We start from the raw sequence: 21,127 nt of genomic DNA on the forward strand, positions 1-21,127 counted from the left end.
TGACTACCTCTTCATAAGAGCTGTATTAATTGTATTTTTATATCTTTAATCTTTTTAGCAACCACATACCTCAGAATAGACACCCAGATAGCAATTCTTTCTTAATAAAATTTTAACGTTATTTTACATTAATCATTAATTTTAACCCCCTCTATCATGTCAGCTTATCAAATAACAATTTTTCAAGAGAAACATAATGTTTGTGTGAACGTTTGCTGCTTCCCTCTTATTACTATAGTGTTTAATGTATTGCAGTCTAGCTGTGGGAATCGGAAGTGCGGTAAATTTTTAATTATTTTATTAGTAATTTTTTGTTGTAAACCCGCGCAGTGTTGCAATGATTGCTCTTTGGGTAAAACGGGTAAAACGACGATCTAAAAATAGCGTTTTATCTGTTGCATTTTCTTCTCTACTTAGTAATAATCTAAATTATTGTTGAACACGTCGGTCTGACAATTTTGGAACAACTTGTATCAATCCCAATTACCATTTTTGCATAAAACCAATATCTTGCTCTACGTGTCGCTTCAAGTTTATTGTCTTTGTACATGTCCATTACTTAATCGTCCAATTGATTCTATTACAAACACGTTTATTAATGATTGTAATTAGATAATACAACAATAATTGCGGTGTTTTATACATTGTGTTACATATTGATGTACAGTTATCAATTATAATTGGCGAAATTTTTAATTTAATATAATAAATGTGATTCTCTGATCCAATATTTCATTGGAATTAACTTTAAAAATATACTATTATGCGTTGTTAACACTGCCATTAGGAGCTGGCAATTGTAAATTATGTAGACAAATTCAGTGATTGTAAATATATCTTTATTATTAACAAATTATTGTTCCCTTTTAGAATCATCTATCGATAAAAATCATTTGACGGAAATATGCAGCTGTCCCTCTGAAATTCCCGAAATACTAAAAACACGATGATTACAGTAGTATATATGTATCCTCGTATCAAACTTCAAGTGGCTCAATGCTATAGAAAAAATGGTCTCTAAAATTATATTTGCTGCACGCAACGTATGTATTTAATCATGGTAGGCATGATTTTCGAAACTCGAGTTAGTACCTTTTTCTTCTATAAAATTTCATTCTTAAATCCTATCTTTACAAAAGGTGTCACATTGACTTAATTAAACTTATATAAAATGACAATCTGTCACAGAAGTGTTACCATTAGTATAAGCATATTATATTATAATATATCCGAAGTGCATTAGTAGTATATTCATTCATTTATAAATGACACGACAAATCAAATTATCTGCAAATTAACGAAACAAATAATTATTTATGCAAATTATTAAATTTACTACATTAAATGTATAATAAAGCTATAATTTTTATTACAACATATAAAAATGAATTTATGACTTACAGTTTAGTGTCTTTAACATTTTCCATTTAAAGAAAGTAGAACATTTAAAAGTTTTTGTAGATTTTTTTTAATAATTTATATATATATATCCAATAACAAAAAAAAAATACAAATCATTGCATCCTCTCCAGCTTTCTACTTTTAATGAACACTTTGGTATGGAGCAGATTTAATAAATATTGTCCCTCTTAGTGGAAAACTTGTAACAAGGAGCAATGATAAAAGTACACAATAATATTGCCATAAATGATTGATAACAATTCATTTGGGATGCACTACTTTCATAAAAAGTTCATTAATGTTGCTCAGACTTTAAAAATAAATTATATGCTTCTTCATTCATTAGAGAATTTATTTCACTTAGGTCGAGCAATTTTACTTTAAATAGCCATCCCTCGTTATAGCACGATGTATTGATAAGACCTGGTTTATTCTCAACTGCTTCATTTTTTTCTATGACTGTCCCACTTACTGGACTCATGATCTCCGATGCAGCCTTTACTGATTCCAAAGCACCACACTCCTCTGAAAAATTAATACTGGTTTAATCTAACTCTTTTACCTTTGCACAGATACATTAAGTTCAATATAATCTAAGAATAGCTGTCTGAAACGGATGTAGCATTCCCTTACCTCCCTTCTTAATTACAGAGTCTACATCGGGAAGCTGTGCATAAACCACATCACCCAGTGCATCTTGCGCATAATCTGATATACCTACTGTGCCAATTTGGTCAGTAACCGTGATCCACTCATGTTTATCAGTGTACAACCTACCTACAAATATAAAGTTGGTCAATAAGGCTTGTTAAAAAAGCATATCAAAATTAATACCTCATGTGAGATCGGAATTTACATTAAACATTGAACGTTCATAAAAGTCCCGTTTTCTTCATAAGAGTGCAACTTTTCGTTGAACAATCATATACTTTATTCATCAACACGCTGCAAATTAAACTTACCCGCTCCGAGATTGTGCGTTGTGGTTATGGAACGTAATGAGCAAATCTGAATTTTCGACAAAGGCACATTTTTATGATTAGTCGATGTAACAGGAGTGATTGATCTTCGGCTATATCTTATGATCTGTGTCATCAATCTTGCCATTTTTTATTTAACTAATTTATTATAAAACTTATAAGCTAAACTAAAGAATAAATTACTCTCGCGTCGTCTGCTAAAACTTGTCCTTAACCAGTTCGACTGTATGGCTCTTAAATCTTCCGTTGCGCAGCAATATACGAATGAAACGGCGGGACAAGAATGAACGGCTAAAAACTTGTGATAAAAGGAAATGTTGTTCAATTCTGTCGTCATCGGTCACGCTTATCCGACCAGAAATCTTCTGGCTTAGAGTACAAACGCTTAATATATTTTATCATCATCATTGAACTCTATGACTTTTTCGACCTCTTCTTTCCTCACACGTGCAACTACACATTTAAATCCATTTACAGCTCAATTGTTTTCTCTTTTCTATTAATTATTATCCATTTTAGTATGTAATAAATTAACATTTGATTAATACGAACAATTATGATATGAAAACTAATCTAAGGAACACAGTTTTAACAATTAACTCATGTTTTCAATATTTTCCAATTTCTGTTAGAACTGAATCCATTTTCTTTAGAATATTGATATAATCTTATGTTTCGTTAAATGAGACTAAACAATTTTTCATGAAATTAAAATAATTGAGTCACCCCTGAAATTTGTTTAAACCTATAAGGCGACAATTAATCTTATGATACATACAACATTTAATATTTCGCTTAGTAAAAGTATATACTACTAGAAGATCACGTGAGGTTAAAAGATCAGGATTGGTCAGGTCAGGAGAAACGTACTTTAAAGATAACCCGTAATTTATGCTATCAATGATGGTACAATATCGGTGAACTGAGGATGGATATGAGGGAGATTCGCTAATAAAAGAGTAAATAAAAAATATTTAAATTATAGTGATTCTGTAATATATTCATGGAAAAGATTTCTTTGCTTGTAAATTATTCTTCTAAAATAATAAAAGAAAGAGAAAAACAATTTTTATTTCGGAAAGTATACCTTTGCTTTAAAAATATCATGGCAATTTATTTTCACGCCAATTCTTGTAACAGTTGTTTGTATAAAGATTTAAAAAAAAACTAAGTTATAAGCCAATGGTGAACGATCGTCCGTTTATGTTATGAATGGGGAGCGCACTAGGTTTGCTAATGCACCACTCATACCAAACATTTTTTGGTGTACATCTACGCCAAAAGTGGACAACAATTTGATCACCTTCTTTTAGCTGCACAGGCTCCTAAAAATTTGGTCTGTATATGAGCAATATTGACAACTTAATAATATAAGAATATTGAGCACATACTAACCCTAATTGGGAAAAATATTGGAAACCAACTGAACATATTTGGACTGTGCGTACTTGGCTCTATGCTTAATGTAACCTTATCATATAACACTGCGTGAAAATATCCTGAAAATCCATGTAAAATAGAATCTTGCTTTACTTCAAATGTTTTAGTTTCAAATCTTGAATTGTCAATGACATCATCTGAAAAGACAGTAGTTTTAATAAAAATTGTAATTACTATTTATGGAAAATAAATACAAATAAGTTTAGCAACCTTTATTAGGATGAACAAATGTAAAAAGAGGCTGGGGCTTTGCTATGTCATATTTACTTTGAAGATGGACTACATATGATGTTTCTAAGTGTGATAGAGGATTCTTATCTTTATCCTTCCAGGATTTAACTTCATTAAATACTTTTGAACACTGTATAGGATTAATATACGATGTGTATGAAGATGGTATGCTGACACCATCATCTGTAAGTATTATTATTTATGAGTATTATAGCAATTTTTGCAAAATGCAAATAAATTGGGATTGTTAGCAATCGGATATAAATATTTCTGCCAAAACTCTTATGTTATAGAAAATGCTAAAATTAAATTATACATGTTAATAATTAGTATTATATACCTGATAGGAATTTTTGAACACCATCCAAGCATTCAGGAGACAATTCATTATCTCCAAATGAGCCAAGTAGTTCCGAAACAAGTATGTCAGCTTTTTCAGGAGCCTCCCATTGTCTCATGTCACTAGACACTACTGTTACTTTATCATTCCACGTATCTTTGGCTAAAGCTTGTAAACTAAATTCATGAGACATCATTAAAAACTATATTAGGAAAATTAGGTTTACTAATATAATTACTTAATACTCACGTTATCACAGCATTAGGGTTTTTTTCTACAGCATAACATCTCACTTCCTTATTTGCCAAATTTGCAGCACTTAATGCTGCACGTACTATTGGTCCCCTGCCAGCACCTACCACCATTATGACGCTACAACAGGATCAATATATTTTCAATGTTATAAATTGAACAATCATTATATCTTATGATGTAACATAGTACAACATTTTCTTATACAAACATTTCTTTATATTTATAATTAGGTTTAGCACTAAGATGTAAAATAGCAAGGTGAATAGCCTCTTCATATTGTGCATATTTCACATTATCTTTTTCAAAAATTTCATAAGTTTGGGACTCTAGATTATCCATTAAAGGCTGCAACGGACATTGTAAAAAGTCCTCAAAGCCTCTTGCAAACTGCTCCAAAGGACTGCTAACTTGACAGCTCTATTAATAATGTAAAATATTTTTAATATAACAATTGCATCAATTGTTTTGTTGAGCTGAATAATCTAATAACATTTACTCACCTTCCACAAATAATCCAAATAATGGTAATAATATCCTATGTTTTGATATCTATTAGCACCAGTCAATAAAAATTGCCTGTCAGAAGCATAAAATTTCCTTATTACTGTTTGATGTGCTTTGCTTAATACTGGATATCCTTTTTTGTTTGTTATAAATAGAGTAGTCGGTAGAACTAAACATTTGACCTGTTCACCTAGCCATCTATCAATCTGAACAAATTTATTTATTTATAGCTTTATATATATAATTTATTAAATAGAATAAATACTTACTTCTTCCATATCAGGCAAATCATGGCTAACTATAAGTGCAACCCCAAGTTTTTTATCGTAATCACAAAGTGCTCTGAATGAATTCCACCATTCCCATGGGTTTTCAATTGAAGACGTCTCTACATTTCTATAAGAATAAGACTGCTTGGCAGGATTCGCCATTGGAACTTGAACCCACATCTTTAAAAAGATATAGATTATTAAGTTTTCAGAAGATTATATGTTTTATTGAAACAAATATAAAACTCTATTGCTAACTTGATAGCAGTATGGAGTAGCTAATTTTTCATATATTATCCTAGAAAGATTAACATTTTTATTTCTTCCTCTTGTTAATTTAAATGTTATTCCTTGCAAGCCTAGGTGACTTGCTAATGATAGCTCCTGTTTCAGAGTCTCCTCACTATTTTTTCGAACCTCTGGTATATTAGAGTCAACATCGATGTAAGGTGAAAGTTTGCCAATAATTAAATTACTCCAGTCTATAACAAAAAATAATTATAATTTTATATTAAGTCTCAGTCCAGAAGATTCTTTTAAATATACCTACCAGAACTGCACAATATTAAATCAGTTCTAGTAAATGGACCTGGACGGTTTTTAGCTGAGCCAGATATAAACTCCCTTTTAAATTGAGGATGAACAAGTGGAGTACTTATAAATTCATATCTAGATGAATGCGCATTGACCAAGCATGATGCCAAATCAGGAGTAGTAGAAAAATCTAAACCACAGGAAACTGACCTTTGATTTGTCATTTTGACATGTCATTAAATTAAAGAAATCTAAAAAAAAAAAGAACTTTGAAGTTAAAAACTCAGCATATTTGTTATAAATTTACACAAGTGAAACATTTAAATAAGCAAGTCTTCACATATAATACTTAATAACAGTACTAAATAGACAATGAATTTTCTTTTAACCGGCTTCTTTTAGAAAATCCGGACAATTAAGTTGAAAATGAAACCTTAAATATTTTAATATATATATATATATATATATATACACATACATATATGCTGCAATATTTGAAAATGCGTACGTTTACCGATTGAATATTACTAATTTTTACGAAAATCTTCAATATCTTCAATCTGACTCAAATCCGCGCGATTTGCAGCGATCTGTACCAACTAAAAACCCACTGGGTCTGGATTGTCTGGAAGTACTGGAACCAGCATGGAACATGATCAACATGGAAGACGAAAGATGTTGAAAGGTTTTTATGCTAACGATTAAAGATTTGTACTCATTTCTTAATCACTTATGATTTAAAAAAAGATCAGAGAATTTTTTCTAATTTCTTCAGTTTAGCAAATAATAGAAGAAACATTTATAATTCAGAAAAAATAGAATGTAATAATAATTTGTAAAATATCTAAATCTTTACTTTCCGGTAGAAATGCTAGAAACTAGCCAATAGAATGTTTGAGCAGTAAACACTGGTAAACACCATTGGATATCATCATTAGGCATCGTGGTTACTGGTTGATCGTGGACAATTTTTAAATTCGTTAAATCGTAATTAAATTTAAGGAAAGAATAAACCTTTACTCTTTTTTCTTTAATCCTAGGTAAATTTTCAAAATTTGTACAATTAACTTATCAGTTAAACCGCAGAGATTTTAATAAATTTTATTACCTATACTTTATGAATTCGACTTGTAACATACAGGTTAGTCCGGTTAGTCCGGACTTACCCTTAAGTCGTCGATACTGGTCGACACCGGACACTGCCGGACACCACCGGACGGTACGGCGACAATTTGCCGAACGGTCTAGTAATTTTTGTGCTAAGAGGTTGGCAACAAACATGATATCACGAAAAATTCATAGATTGGAAACTAGAAGCTGAAGGTGCCATATTGTTTTATGTATGTATTAGTAATATGTGTAAATGAAGTGGGTTATGAGAGTGAACATAAATTTTTGGAGTAAAATGATTCATTGCAAATCACAACAATTATAGATAAACAAAAATGGATCAGATAAGTTATTTTATGTTACAGTTTATGTATCTATTATCATATAAATTGTAAGATTTAGGGCAAAATTCTTTGTTAAAATATTTATGAATTTTATAGGTACTCTGGTTGAGGATCATATAAAATAATTCTTCAGCTTAAAGGAACGATATATAAGCCTATAAAATTAAATTCTGTATTAATTTTTTAGGTGAGTAGACAGATATTATCCTTTTAGTGCTCCTTTTGAATGTATATCATTATTGCATGATAATTTGCTTTCTTCTTCATATTTTCAGATAATTGGGCATTGCAAAAAAGAATTTGATGCTTGATGAAACAATATAGTGTCCTCAATAGAAAGAACAAGAATAAAATAATTAAATATATGAAAGTATTAAGAGGTCTAGTTGAAAAATATTAGGACATTTTTAATATAAAAGTCCTAATTTTCTCATAAAAGAGTTATTTTAAATAACACATTCTGTCTAGTATGCAGCGGTGCACTCAGTACCTACAAAGAATATGGAAATTTTTTATGTCGAGATATCAATTGAATATCCTAAGTATTTATAGGTATTTTTTTGTGTATAAAGTTTATGCCTTTACAATTTTTGTGTTTAACACATACTATATTTTGCAATACTTTTATTATAATTTCTTTATCAAAATAGACATGTGTTTCCTCAATCTTCTCTGAATTATCTATGGGCCACGCAAGAGTTTTCAATTGATGAAAGGATATTACTTCATATATATGAAATTAAAGCCAGTCTACGAAAAGGTAAATAAAACAGTGTCAAAAGGTAAAGCTTACGCATGCCCCATTTCAAACCAAAAGTTATATAACATTCAAACTATATTAATAGGTATACAGATTCTGAAAAGCAACTGTGCAGTGTAATTCAACAGATTTATGGATTTGTAAGTATATATTAAAAATAACAAACCAATTTATTTATTTCATTATTTTTTATCTGTTTTTACTATTTTCAGCTCAGTGATGTGCCAGAATATGAAAGCAAAACATGAAATATAGAAAGGCGATGGGATAAAAAGAAGTAATTTATTTGCTAGAGGAATAATGAATTTTTATTATAAATGATAATGAGACATACCAAAGCAAAAACACGTTTTTGGAAGCAAATATGATTCACTGCAAATCAATGGCAACTACCTTTATAAGTGATAGTACCAAAAACATATTAGATAAGTTATTTTCTATTACTATATTAATGTGTCAATTATTAGTAAGATTGTTAAAATGTAGAACGAATATCTTTGTTCAAAATACTCCTATATTTCACAGATTGTCTGAAGAAGTTGAATTTGTGCAATTTCAGAAGTTTAAAATAAATCATAACATACGATTTACAAAAATAAAGCAACAGATGGAATAGAAATAGAAGGCATGAAATAAAATGGAGAATAATTGATGCTTTACATAAAATTAAAATAATTATTATCTTTAGTGAAACTGGATATTGGAGAAATACTGAGGGGTAATAAATAATAATTAGTAATTTAAAGTGTTTGAAGAAATACTGTTTATTCGTTTGAAATGTTAATTTATAGGTATTGCAATTCATTTTGGATAAAGTGGTTCATAAATAAAACTGAATAACAGGAACGTATGAGTATATGCAAACTTAACAATATAAAATAAATGCAACTGATGTGGCTTCAAAAGTTGCATGTAGAAGGAAAAGAGAATGTTAAAAATACAATTGGTTATCAAATTAAGTGAGATAGCAAAATATACGGTAAAAGAATACTAATATATGCTTCCACAGTAATATATATTTTTTATATTGTATCACTTTAGAAACTTATTTATTTATTTTTCTTCTATTGTTTTTTACGAAATGGCAAGAAGTTTCTGAATGAGGTAATTAAAGTTTCTATAATTAATTTTTTTATTTTTAGAACTTGCTTTCATTAGCTCTTGGCCTATTATATTATATATAAGTACAGGTTATATCACCAAAGCCGCACCAGAGATGAAACAAAAATTCATTTATCTTCGTAAATAATATAAGAGACATTAAATTGTTATACATGATGTTTTTGAAGCTCCTTTGTATTTGCAATCAAAAAGGGCTTATAACAAAAATTAAAAATTTGTATAGGTACAGAAATAAATGAATTTTAAAGTTTCCCTGTGGTGCATCTTCGGTGATTCACCCTGTATATACATATATTATTCATGACTGTATTTGTTAGAATTTAATTGAATAATTTGCTTTAAAAAAAGTTAGCTATGCAAATGAATTGTCTAACTGTATCAAAACAAGTTTCTGAAAAAAGTCACATTAGAAATTAAACGTTTGATTATCAGATAGAATTGTATTTTCTTATAATTAAAATTTTTGCTTTCAAAGGGTGTTAATTAAAAAAAGAATTTAAAACTATTACAACTGAAAATGTGGAAAATATTCATGTGCATTATTAATTTATTTCATAATTATGAAATAATATTTACATTTACATATAATATAGTAAAAAAGTAAAATTAAAAGACAGAAAAATCAACCTTTCGAAAATAAAAGGAAAATAATATTTAGATATTAATTTAAATAAACCGCGGTTATTATACAGGGTGTACTGCTTAAAACAAAACCAGATGTAATGTTTATCTTCCAATTGTAAGAGTTATCATTTTATTCAGTAAACCTCTTTGAAATTCTTCTTTTATTACATTTTAGAGCTCTTATCTGGAAAAAATTAATATTTGTTATAGTTACAGAGATAAATAAATACACGGCTTGTTTACATCCAGTGCATCATTTGAATTGGTACACCGTGATTATCAATGTTCACACACACACAAAGTAGTATATAACTATTATTTTTCACCTCTACTCTTCTTTAAAAGCATACATACATTGATTACATATTCATTTGAAATTTTTTATTAATATATTTAATAATTGTAAAAAGATGGATCATTCGAAGAAAAAGATATGTGAAAGAAAATTATGGTTATTTAATGGATATCGATATCACATAACCAAGACGAAAAATGGAAGAAGGTAAAGTTTTATTATTCTTCAACAAAATCAAAGTTTATAAGTATATTAAATAGAAATTTATTTTTCACCTTAAGATATCTAAGGTGCATAAAATATGCACAACTAGGTTGCAGAGCTCATGGTATATATTATAATAATGAGTTTAGAAGTTCAAAAGAACAACATAATCATGAGCCAGAAAGAGAGAAAAATGAAAAATTATCATTTTATAAAAATATGTTAACAATTGCAAAAACAAGAGGAACAAAACCGAAAGATATATACAATGCAGCAATAATGAAGTAATAATATATGTTATTTGTATAACTGGTATTTATGTAGTCGAGTTAAGTTTTATAATTAATATTCCTTTTCTTTATATTCAACAGTCAGCCAGAAATTCAAAATATTATTAGTTTTCCCTCCAGTCGACGAACGATTCAACGATACGTGAAACAATCACAAAATATACATAATATTAAACTAAAAGATAAGACATTGAAGGAACTAGCAGAGAGTTTAATTAAAAATAAGGAAATATTACAGTATACGAATAATAATAAAAATTATGAAATAAGCGTTAAAATTATTGAAAAATTAAATAATTACAGTCTGATTTTTTATGATAAAAATTTCATAAATAATATGAATGGTGATATCTTGTTCGTTGATGGAACGTTTAAATGCGTTCCTCAACTAAAAGATAAAAACATGCAGTTAATAACTGTGTTGCTAAAGGTTGACAATGATTCTGATAAAGTTCGTACATAATTTACTTATATATATATACACTATGACATTATTTCTTATATATATATATATATATATAAATTTTTAATAATTTTACAGGCTTTACCATGTATTTGGGTACTCATGAATAACAAACTACAGGAAAATTATATAGAAATTTTTCAGTTTGTCAAATCCACGTTTCCAAATTTGAAGCCAAAAGTGGCAATGACTGACTTCGAGATAGGTTTCAGGAATGCCTTGAAAACAGTATTTCCACATATAATAACTACACATTGTTTCTTCCATTTCGCTCAGGTTCGCAATGTTTTAAGTAATATTTCAATTTTATGGTTCCTTCACCACACAATTAACACTGTCATTATATATTTAGAATGTATTTATATAATTTTGTAATTTTAATTATATTTAAATTCTTATGTTTTATAGGCTTTAGTGAAAAAAGCGCAAGCATTAAATATAGTTAATCGACAAAAAAATAAGTTAACTTATCCAGAGTATTATATTGTTTTAAAAAAATTAATATATTTAGCTTTATTACCAGCTAACCAAATAGTTAATGTTTTCAATTCATTAAGAGCTGAGGTTAATAGAGAGTTTGGGGGTTTTTTTAATTTATATTTTCAATATATTGAAAAATTTTGGTTGAAGAAGATAGGACCAGAAAATTTTTCAGTCTATAAATTAAGAAATAGGACTAACAACAAATGCGAAAATTACCATAGCAAATTAAGCAAAAATTTAGGGAAATCTCCTCATCCTACCCTCTTCCTAAGTATACATTCATTTCTTCAGATTTTTAATAATATTTAAAATACAAGAAATTTGCATGCTTATACTTACTATAGGTGGTATCAATGAACAGTACTGAAGCTGAATACTATATCTTAACTAAGTTCAATGGCTTAGCTCACTTTAACTTCTAATACAATGTTCAACTTGATATTCGATGTAAATAGTTGCTAAGTTGAAATTCGAATTTAGTTTTGTTTGTAGATTCCAGCCTATAACTCGATGACTTCTTGCATGTACTTATGTATATAGTTTCAGGCCTTCTTGCTATTAAGTAGAATATATGTATTCAGTGGATTATATTTCCTTTAAATAATATCGTTCCTTTTTTCACACTTTACAGACCAATTAAAATTATTACTAAAAGAAAATAGAATTATCACAGATTCTATACAAAATAAAACATATAAAAGCAGAGAGACGAACAAAAAAACAAAAGTAAGAGACGAAGAAATTATAAAATTTTATAAAGAATTAGAAAATATTTTAGAGGATACTAATAAAATTCCCAAAGAAAAATATATTATTCAAATATTTGAACAAATGAATGAAATAAAATATTTGAAGGAGATTGAAGAAAATAAAGTAAGACAAGCTATATTAAATATAAATGCCACAAATATTGTTAATACAGAAGCAATTGAAAAAGCAAATCATACAATACCGTATATTACAATAAATACAGTTAGTGAAACAGATATTTTAAACGAACTTATTTCACTAAAAAACAGATATTTAAATTATAGCAATGAATTAACATTTCTAGTCATTAATAATAATCAATAAAATATAATTGAGCATCCAAAAACGTATTTACTAAAGAGATTAAAAATTGTTTATGTATAAAATAAAAAGCTAAATTATACCATATTTTAATCGAAATTCCATTTTAGTTTATTGACCCATTCCTCTAACTGTATCTTTCAATATCTTATTTATGTATTTTTGTGCGACTACTGCTTCATTATAACACTATTGTCATCTCTTTCTCTGTCCAATTATATTACAATTTAAAGAAAGGGAAGTAGCCAGACCACTATTTCCTTATTTTCCTTAGTAACATTTTAATAGTCAGATTTCCTCTCTTCCATGTTAGAACTGGAATTATTTTGAATTATCCTCAGACAATCTGTGAAATATAGGAGTATTTTGAACAAAGACATTCGTTCTACATTTTAACAATCTTACTAATAATTGACACATTAATATAGTAATAGAAAATAACTTATCTAATATGTTTTTGGTACTATCACTTATAAAGGTAGTTGCCATTGATTTGCAGTGAATCATATTTGCTTCCAAAAACGTGTTTTTGCTTTGGTATGTCTCATTATCATTTATAATAAAAATTCATTATTCCTCTAGCAAATAAATTACTTCTTTTTATCCCATCGCCTTTCTATATTTCATGTTTTGCTTTCATATTCTGGCACATCACTGAGCTGAAAATAGTAAAAACAGATAAAAAATAATGAAATAAATAAATTGGTTTGTTATTTTTAATATATACTTACAAATCCATAAATCTGTTGAATTACACTGCACAGTTGCTTTTCAGAATCTGTATACCTATTAATATAGTTTGAATGTTATATAACTTTTGGTTTGAAATGGGGCATGCGTAAGCTTTACCTTTTGACACTGTTTTATTTACCTTTTCGTAGACTGGCTTTAATTTCATATATATGAAGTAATATCCTTTCATCAATTGAAAACTCTTGCGTGGCCCATAGATAATTCAGAGAAGATTGAGGAAACACATGTCTATTTTGATAAAGAAATTATAATAAAAGTATTGCAAAATATAGTATGTGTTAAACACAAAAATTGTAAAGGCATAAACTTTATACACAAAAAAATACCTATAAATACTTAGGATATTCAATTGATATCTCGACATAAAAAATTTCCATATTCTTTGTAGGTACTGAGTGCACCGCTGCATACTAGACAGAATGTGTTATTTAAAATAACTCTTTTATGAGAAAATTAGGACTTTTATATTAAAAATGTCCTAATATTTTTCAACTAGACCTCTTAATACTTTCATATATTTAATTATTTTATTCTTGTTCTTTCTATTGAGGACACTATATTGTTTCATCAAGCATCAAATTCTTTTTTGCAATGCCCAATTATCTGAAAATATGAAGAAGAAAGCAAATTATCATGCAATAATGATATACATTCAAAAGGAGCACTAAAAGGATAATATCTGTCTACTCACCTAAAAAATTAATACAGAATTTAATTTTATAGGCTTATATATCGTTCCTTTAAGCTGAAGAATTATTTTATATGATCCTCAACCAGAGTACCTATAAAATTCATAAATATTTTAACAAAGAATTTTGCCCTAAATCTTACAATTTATATGATAATAGATACATAAACTGTAACATAAAATAACTTATCTGATCCATTTTTGTTTATCTATAATTGTTGTGATTTGCAATGAATCATTTTACTCCAAAAATTTATGTTCACTCTCATAACCCACTTCATTTACACATATTACTAATACATACATAAAACAATATGGCACCTTCAGCTTCTAGTTTCCAATCTATGAATTTTTCGTGATATCATGTTTGTTGCCAACCTCTTAGCACAAAAATTACTAGACCGTTCGGCAAATTGTCGCCGTACCCACCGGACGGGACACCGTCGTCACAACTCACAGCCAGTCACAGCAATCACAGCATTCGGTGAGTGCATGGATATGGAAGTTTTTCTTACCTCACGTCGTTTCATCACGTCATTCGTATTTGGCGGCACTTGGGTTTGCTCGTGAATTCGGTGAACCGTGGATTTGCTACATTTGTGGCTGCGGAGTGTGGACTGGTAAGGTAACTGACTGGTTGGTATACGGGTGGAGGGGACAGATAGACGCTTGCTCCATCGACTCCATCAGACTCCATTTTAATTGCAGTTGCATTTCAGTAAAATATTTCTTTTTTAGTCTCAATTTAATCGCTTTTTACATTATCTGGTAAACATAATTATCTATTTTTTCTTTCGTTTAGAATATCTTAATGTAATACAATTTATTTGTTAAAGAGTATTCATTTTTCTGCGAGGAATAAGCATATAAGTGTACAGCACGCTCTTTTAAGGTCTTCCTAGTGACGCTTTATTTTGCTCATTGTTCTTGATCAATTTTGATCAACCTATTTCTATTTTACCTTATTTTTTATCAATCTGAATAAGAATTAATGTTTTTTAGTTTAAAGCTTACATCTTTTTTGGTTAAGATTCGATTGGGTGTATGATGATCGTGGGCGATAAATAAAACATTATATTTATTGTATTTTTACAGAAACTATGTCCTTCAATAGAGGAATAAAAAGGGATTCCTTCGGGAATCGGAACTTTAACAATCGTGGACCTAATAGTGGTTCTGGTGGACGCAGTGGAGGTGGAATGGGTGGAGGTGGTATGGGTGGAGGCAATAGTAGCAATAGTGGTGGAATGAACCCTTGGGAAGGTGGAATGATGCCTGGTCGAGGAATTTTACCTACTCCAAATAGCAATCTGAATTTGGCTTCACCTCAAGCTCAGTTAGCTATTGCCAGCAACCTACTAACCAACCTACTTAGAAGCCAGCAGGATGTTCAGCCGCAGGTAAATAAGTTTAAGGTATCAGTTTATTTTTTTTCTTTTTTTTATTAAGTTCATTTGATTGTACCATAATGATGTAAATATTACAACGTTTTAATAATTTTACAATATAGGTACCATCTCTTCTCAGCCTTGGAAATAATTATGGAGGACCCGGACCAAATTATTCTGGTCAACAAAACTATTCATCTGGTCGTTTTAATGATCGTGCTCCTAGACATCCAATGAAGAATCAACGTCCACAGCCCTATAACAAGGTGAGGTTTTAAAAACTTTTCGTGCATTAGGAATATTTTAAATATTTCCTAGCTTGAAGAGTGGAAAGTATGAAAGTTAGTTTTCTTGCTTTTGCGTCTTCACTTTTTAAGGTATTTTGATTCTTTAGAAAGTTCCAAATTCATCTTATGTTCATTTTGAATATTTAATTAAGCTCTTGCTCAGTTTAATTATGAACAATATTTGCCTGGCAGTAACATTAAATTAATGATTGTATATGCTGGTCTAATACTGCCTTATGAGTTTGTGAGAATACAAAAAAATTTTATCTGTGCGCAATTTCATTATAGAAGACTGATGAAAAATGGTGTTATTTTCAAAACACTGTTTATTTTATTGTCCATGGATGTTAATTTTGGGTCATTGGGAAAGGTTCCAATAAAAATAATCGTATATACTCCCCTTTCAAGATTAGTTTAAAGACCTCGCAAGTCTTCTATCCATCATTGTCACAGAAATCATTGGTAGAACATGGTGTTCACATTACTATTCACAAGCTGTTCTATCAGAGATTTATTTCCTTCCACAAACACATATTATTATTTCACTGAAAATGATGAATGATTTATTATATTTGCATCTGAGATATAATCAAGTACCATATTTTATGGTGACTTTGATCATTATCTATTTAAATCTACATGTGTTATATATTTTACATCTTCAAAAATATTTTTGTATGCTCCTTTCCCTTCCACTTTTAAGTGGAAACAATGAATATCTGTATTTCATTGACTACGTCCTGCTTTGTATGGAAAGTTTTTCTCCCTAAACTCCCACTGGTTCCTAGAAACATTCTCAATTTTGAGAAGAATCGATATTTTTGTCGAATACTTCTCATCATGGCTTGGTCATTTGACCCAACTTGATTAGATGGGCAATCGAGCCCGAGATGGCCCTGCTGGGCGACGTGGTCAATCTGCACAACAATCTCGTGCACCTCAGTCTGGCAACCAACGTATGAATGGGAACCAAATTCAACATCGCAACGATAAATCTTCTAAACCAACTCCTGCTTCTAAACAAAATCAGACTGCCAAAAAGGAACAGCAGGACGTTAAACCTTCAGATAACGAAAAAGCTGAAGCACCTGTCGTGAAAAGGTAAGCTCCTGGTGATTGTGAATAGCTTCTTCATATTAAGTCTCATTCTGTGATATCTGCCTATGTTTATACATCACTTGGTATAATTTTTTCAAATACGATTGATCGTATCTTTTCAAATTACACCATCCGATCTTTCGTGTCCTTATAAGAATTTGGAGAAACCATTTATGGTTTTAAATGAAAATTATCAATGCAATTGCAATGAAGTTCAATATTTTCAAGCAATGGTTTTCTTCTCGCAATTTTCTACAACTTCGATAATTATATAGATATATTTACACACATGTCATCTACAATAATAAACTGCCAATGTGTTCATTTATAGAAATCAACCAAGACATTCATTTTTTTTCATTGCAAAGAAGTGCCAGTCATTTTCTCTCGACTGTTAAATTATCTTTCAATTAGAGCAGCTGTAAAGAGTACTTTATATACATATGTGTGTGTATATATATAAAGTTCACCGCAAATGCGCAAAACTTATAAATTTGCTAAGTAATTATAATTCAAAAAATTTAATCAATTAGTATTGGTATTTTTGTTAAATCAGCGAAGAGTCTGAAGACCCTGAGAAAAAACGAGATTGGCAAAACGAGAAAACACAGGTAGATTCTGAAGCTGCTCCTACAGAAGCTAAAGAGGACGAAATTAAAGAAACCATTGAGGAGGGAAATGACAAAGCTGGAATAGATGATACAGGAAAAGAAGCAAATGCTGCAAGTGACAAGGACACAAAAACCACAGGAAAGAAGTCAGAAGCAAGACATGCGGAAAGTCGTTATGCCGAAGTTCCTATGAATCATATGTTCTGTCATATTTGTAACAAGCGTATGTGGGATGGATATGTAAGTATCATTGTTAAAATTAAATATATGAAATTATACTGTTGTTCTAAAGAAAGGAGGTGCAGCGTCCAGTTTTCATATTGTTCGTTTTAATTGATCCTTTTGACTCTTTATATTATTATTTAATAATTTACAGAGATAAAAACTCGTAAATGCATTTCTCCTATTCTATAGTAAAGCTTTCAAAAATATAGTAAATCCAGTTTTCGATAATTACTAATAAGGTGAAATACAATATTTGAAATGCTCCAATTTATGGAAATATCGTTTCTTTTCTGAGGTTGACAGTATAGCCTTTAGGCGTTTATGTATTTTTCTATATATCTGTACTTTATTTATAGTCATTTGAAAATCATTTACGTGGACGTTCCCATCAATTGATGATGGAGAAACTCGACGAATCTTATAAACTAAAAGTAGATCTGATGAGACATAATTTGAGAGTGTCGGAAGAGCAGCGCGAGATCAGTTTGGCTAACTTAAAACGTAGAGGAAAGAAGGTAATTTTTATCTTTGATACTATCATATAATACAGGGTTTTGCGCTTCAAACGCTTCAGAGCATAGATAGGAAAAGCTGTGTATATCCATAAGTATTAGAGATATTTAAAATTTGCACAAGATCTTTCTGAATGCAAATAGTAAAACTTCGGAAAGGTATTGGTCAGAATTAAATGTTTTATAATTACGAAGATACACGTCTTTTTTTAGCTATGCTCTAAAGTTTTTTAAGTTACAGACCTTTTATATGCATACATATATAAAAGAAAAATGTTATTTTATCCAAAAACATGGAATCTTTTAGGTTCCAGTCGACTTCAATGTCAGGGATTATTGCACAATGTGTGATTTGCATTTTTATGGTACTTTATCTACTCATCGTAAGAGTGAAAAGCATCAACAGCTAAAGACATTTTTGCATCCTCGTTGCTTCCCTTGTGGTAAAGAATTCCCATCACGTATTGAATATGACGAACATTGTTTAACGCCAGGCCATATGAAGAATGCCGTACAATGCGAAGAGCAAAGGAAAAATAAAAAGAAAGGTATATATACGAGGAAATACATTGTTTTATTTACAATGTAGTTCGAAATATATCGTTAATCAACGTATTCTATCACAGAGAAACTAGCAAAAGGTGAATCTGAAGTGCGTACAACAGAAGATGAAGAAAAGGATGTTGGACCCGATACAACAACGGAGAAAGAAGAAGACTCTGGAGAACAAGAATACATTACTGATATCGTAGATAACATAAATGAGAAAAAAATAAAAATACCGTCTTACAAATATTGTCGCCAAAATCAAGTTCATATAGGTAATAATAATATAAATTAAATTATTTTTTGTCGTATAAATAAGTGTCAAATTTATTTTCTAAACATTACAATTCTTTTCAGGAAAATCACTGGTTAAAGAGGTACAAGGCTTTTATTGTGAAAAGTGTCGAAGATTTATGCTTTTGGCAGACGATATGAATGCTCATTTACGATCTATAACTCATTATAAGAACTTTGTACAGGAAGTAAAATTATTGACTTCGAGTTCGGAGCAAAGTGAAGCCAAATCATCAGAAGATGCCGGGGTATTTACATATTGATTATTAATATTTTATACTGAATTATACTACACAATTAATTAAATCTAGGTTATTTTCGGTATAAACAAACATCTTTTTTTTCATAGGCTAATGAGAAAACTGTTGCTCAAGAAAATGAGGAAGAATACGAGGGAGAATGGAAAAGACGTAAACTGGATGAAACTGACGAGAAAGAAAAAGATGGAGATGGGGATGGTGGTGAAGCAATGGAAGTAGAGCAAGAGAGTAGCGAAACGCTTAAAAAATCTGACGGAGAACAGAAGTATGATCCGTTAGAAGCTGACGCTGAATCCGAAGAGGAAGAAAATAAAAGTAATGAAAACGCTCAAAGTAATAACGAAACATCTTTACAACCTCAAGAAAGTGAAGTTGAAATATCACTTCTGAGCGAAGGAAGGGATAACAATGATTTAAATGCTTCTTCGCCAAAACTTGAGCAAGCCATTCAGCAACCCAACCAGATAATCAGTCAGCCAGTCAGCCAGCAAGTCAATCAACAAGTTAACCAACAAGCTAACCAACAAGCTAACCAACAAGTCAACCAACAAGCTAACCAACAAGCTAACCAACAAGCTAACCAACAAGCTAACCAACAAGCTAACCAACAAGTTAATCAGCAAGTTAACCAGCAAGTTAACCAACAAGTAAAATTAACTCCATCATCACGTGGCAGAGGCTTCAATCGTGGAGGACGTGGTATGCAACGTGCACGTAGATCTCGTCGATAAAGCGAAAACAATTAAAAAGGAAGTCTAATTTTTCTTACGACTTATTCGTCTCGCAAATCATGTTTGGACAATTTCTTTTTGAGAACTAATACAAAGCTCGCGAGGACAATATACAGACATACATATGTTTTTAAATACTTACAAGCAATTTGTATCATACAAACTGTAAGTATTTTTGTTTCATGATCAAGGGTAACTTATATACGTTTAGTATAATACTTGTGATTGAGCACTTGCAATATCGTTTATGGCACTTATTTATAAAGTACTTTAAATAATTCTGCTTTATAATAGCTATTTTTCAAGAAAATGTATACTTTTATCGTAAAATAATATTAAGTAATCATTTATATTCATTTACTGTAAATTCTATATTAATAAGATTTTGTTTAAACTGTGTTCACATGACAATTCTGTATGTTTGATGACTTGACACATTTCTAACTGGCAGTAAATATTAAACAAACTTATTTTCAGTGTAAATATTTTATTTTAGGTCAGGCTGATACAACTTTTTGCTAAATTATATTTTAAATGAGAACTATACGAGTATCAAAATTATATTGAAATTAGGTAGCTATTTGTCACTCTTAAATGTCGATAGATGATAAGATTCTTCATTCCATTTATATATGTAGGCTTGTCTGTATAATTATCATTATGAAATATATAATAAACAATTTAAAAATGGTTTTCATTTCCTAACTAGAATATTAAATTATATTTTTGGAGGTAGTTTCTTAAATATTTCTTTATCTAGTGTTTCTGGATATATTTTGTGAAGTGGAATAGTTTTTCTATCTAGCAAAATATAGACAAAAGTGGTAAAAAACTGCATTATTGAGTCTAATGCTCCAATATAATATTGTAAGCTGCTAAAATTACATCTAATCATTTTATTGTTCCTCTTTGTGAACAACAAAAGTTGATTACTTAATTAAAGTATGCATTAGATAGTCATTTAGTTTTCCAAGATGAAATGATTATGTTCTTAAACTTTCAAAGAGATTATTG

General features: G+C 29.7%; 4 protein-coding genes across 8 annotated transcripts; 2 read left to right on the plus strand and 2 right to left on the minus strand.

Annotated features, from left to right (window-relative positions):
• Positions 1 to 1,006: 1,006 nt before the first annotated feature.
• ppl (pumpless) lies at positions 1,007 to 3,223 on the minus strand. 2 transcript variants are annotated; one of them, XR_010823531.1, is made up of 4 exons: positions 2,364 to 3,223; positions 2,035 to 2,178; positions 1,402 to 1,926; positions 1,007 to 1,287 (listed from the first exon to the last, which is right to left on the minus strand). XR_010823531.1 is itself a non-coding variant. In XM_066736705.1 (3 exons), exons 1-3 carry the CDS (start codon positions 2,506 to 2,508, stop codon positions 1,697 to 1,699), a joined length of 519 nt encoding a protein of 172 aa, XP_066592802.1. In that variant the 5' UTR covers positions 2,509 to 3,223; the 3' UTR covers positions 1,346 to 1,696. The 2 variants fall into 2 exon arrangements, 1 of the variants encoding a protein (XP_066592802.1); XM_066736705.1 differs by lacking the exon at positions 1,007 to 1,287 and having other exon boundaries at positions 1,346 to 1,926.
• Positions 3,224 to 3,360: 137 nt separating this feature from the next.
• csul (protein arginine N-methyltransferase 5) lies at positions 3,361 to 6,607 on the minus strand. The gene is made up of 11 exons (XM_066736704.1): positions 6,463 to 6,607; positions 5,971 to 6,205; positions 5,679 to 5,902; positions 5,421 to 5,600; positions 5,148 to 5,357; positions 4,856 to 5,064; positions 4,642 to 4,764; positions 4,393 to 4,568; positions 4,032 to 4,235; positions 3,777 to 3,958; positions 3,361 to 3,706 (listed from the first exon to the last, which is right to left on the minus strand). Exons 2-11 carry the CDS (start codon positions 6,176 to 6,178, stop codon positions 3,554 to 3,556), a joined length of 1,869 nt encoding a protein of 622 aa, XP_066592801.1. The 5' UTR covers positions 6,179 to 6,205; positions 6,463 to 6,607; the 3' UTR covers positions 3,361 to 3,553.
• A 2,090-nt stretch (positions 6,608 to 8,697) lies between these two features.
• LOC136778984 (uncharacterized) lies at positions 8,698 to 13,118 on the plus strand. Of its 3 annotated transcripts, XM_066736241.1 has the most exons (7): positions 8,698 to 8,886; positions 8,960 to 9,272; positions 10,125 to 10,416; positions 10,491 to 10,697; positions 10,785 to 11,154; positions 11,245 to 11,442; positions 12,281 to 13,118. In XM_066736241.1, exons 3-7 carry the CDS (start codon positions 10,325 to 10,327, stop codon positions 12,287 to 12,289), a joined length of 876 nt encoding a protein of 291 aa, XP_066592338.1. In that variant the 5' UTR covers positions 8,698 to 8,886; positions 8,960 to 9,272; positions 10,125 to 10,324; the 3' UTR covers positions 12,290 to 13,118. The 3 variants fall into 3 exon arrangements, with proteins under 3 accessions (XP_066592338.1, XP_066592336.1, XP_066592337.1); XM_066736239.1 differs by having other exon boundaries at positions 11,245 to 13,118; XM_066736240.1 differs by having other exon boundaries at positions 8,698 to 9,272; positions 11,245 to 13,118.
• Positions 13,119 to 14,815: 1,697 nt separating this feature from the next.
• Pep (Protein on ecdysone puffs) lies at positions 14,816 to 20,998 on the plus strand. Of its 2 annotated transcripts, none has more exons than XM_066736707.1 (10): positions 14,816 to 14,929; positions 15,257 to 15,576; positions 15,672 to 15,815; positions 16,708 to 16,937; positions 17,491 to 17,785; positions 18,127 to 18,285; positions 18,590 to 18,830; positions 18,909 to 19,103; positions 19,186 to 19,370; positions 19,472 to 20,998. In XM_066736707.1, exons 2-10 carry the CDS (start codon positions 15,262 to 15,264, stop codon positions 20,111 to 20,113), a joined length of 2,406 nt encoding a protein of 801 aa, XP_066592804.1. In that variant the 5' UTR covers positions 14,816 to 14,929; positions 15,257 to 15,261; the 3' UTR covers positions 20,114 to 20,998. The 2 variants fall into 2 exon arrangements, with proteins under 2 accessions (XP_066592804.1, XP_066592805.1); XM_066736708.1 differs by having other exon boundaries at positions 15,257 to 15,561.
• Positions 20,999 to 21,127: the final 129 nt, after the last annotated feature.

Source organism: Prorops nasuta, unplaced genomic scaffold (genome assembly GCF_024137725.1).
Source record: "Prorops nasuta isolate Cenicafe-Biocafe unplaced genomic scaffold, Cenicafe_Pnas_1.2 PNAS00015, whole genome shotgun sequence".
NCBI classification, from domain to species: Eukaryota; Metazoa; Arthropoda; class Insecta; order Hymenoptera; family Bethylidae; genus Prorops; species Prorops nasuta.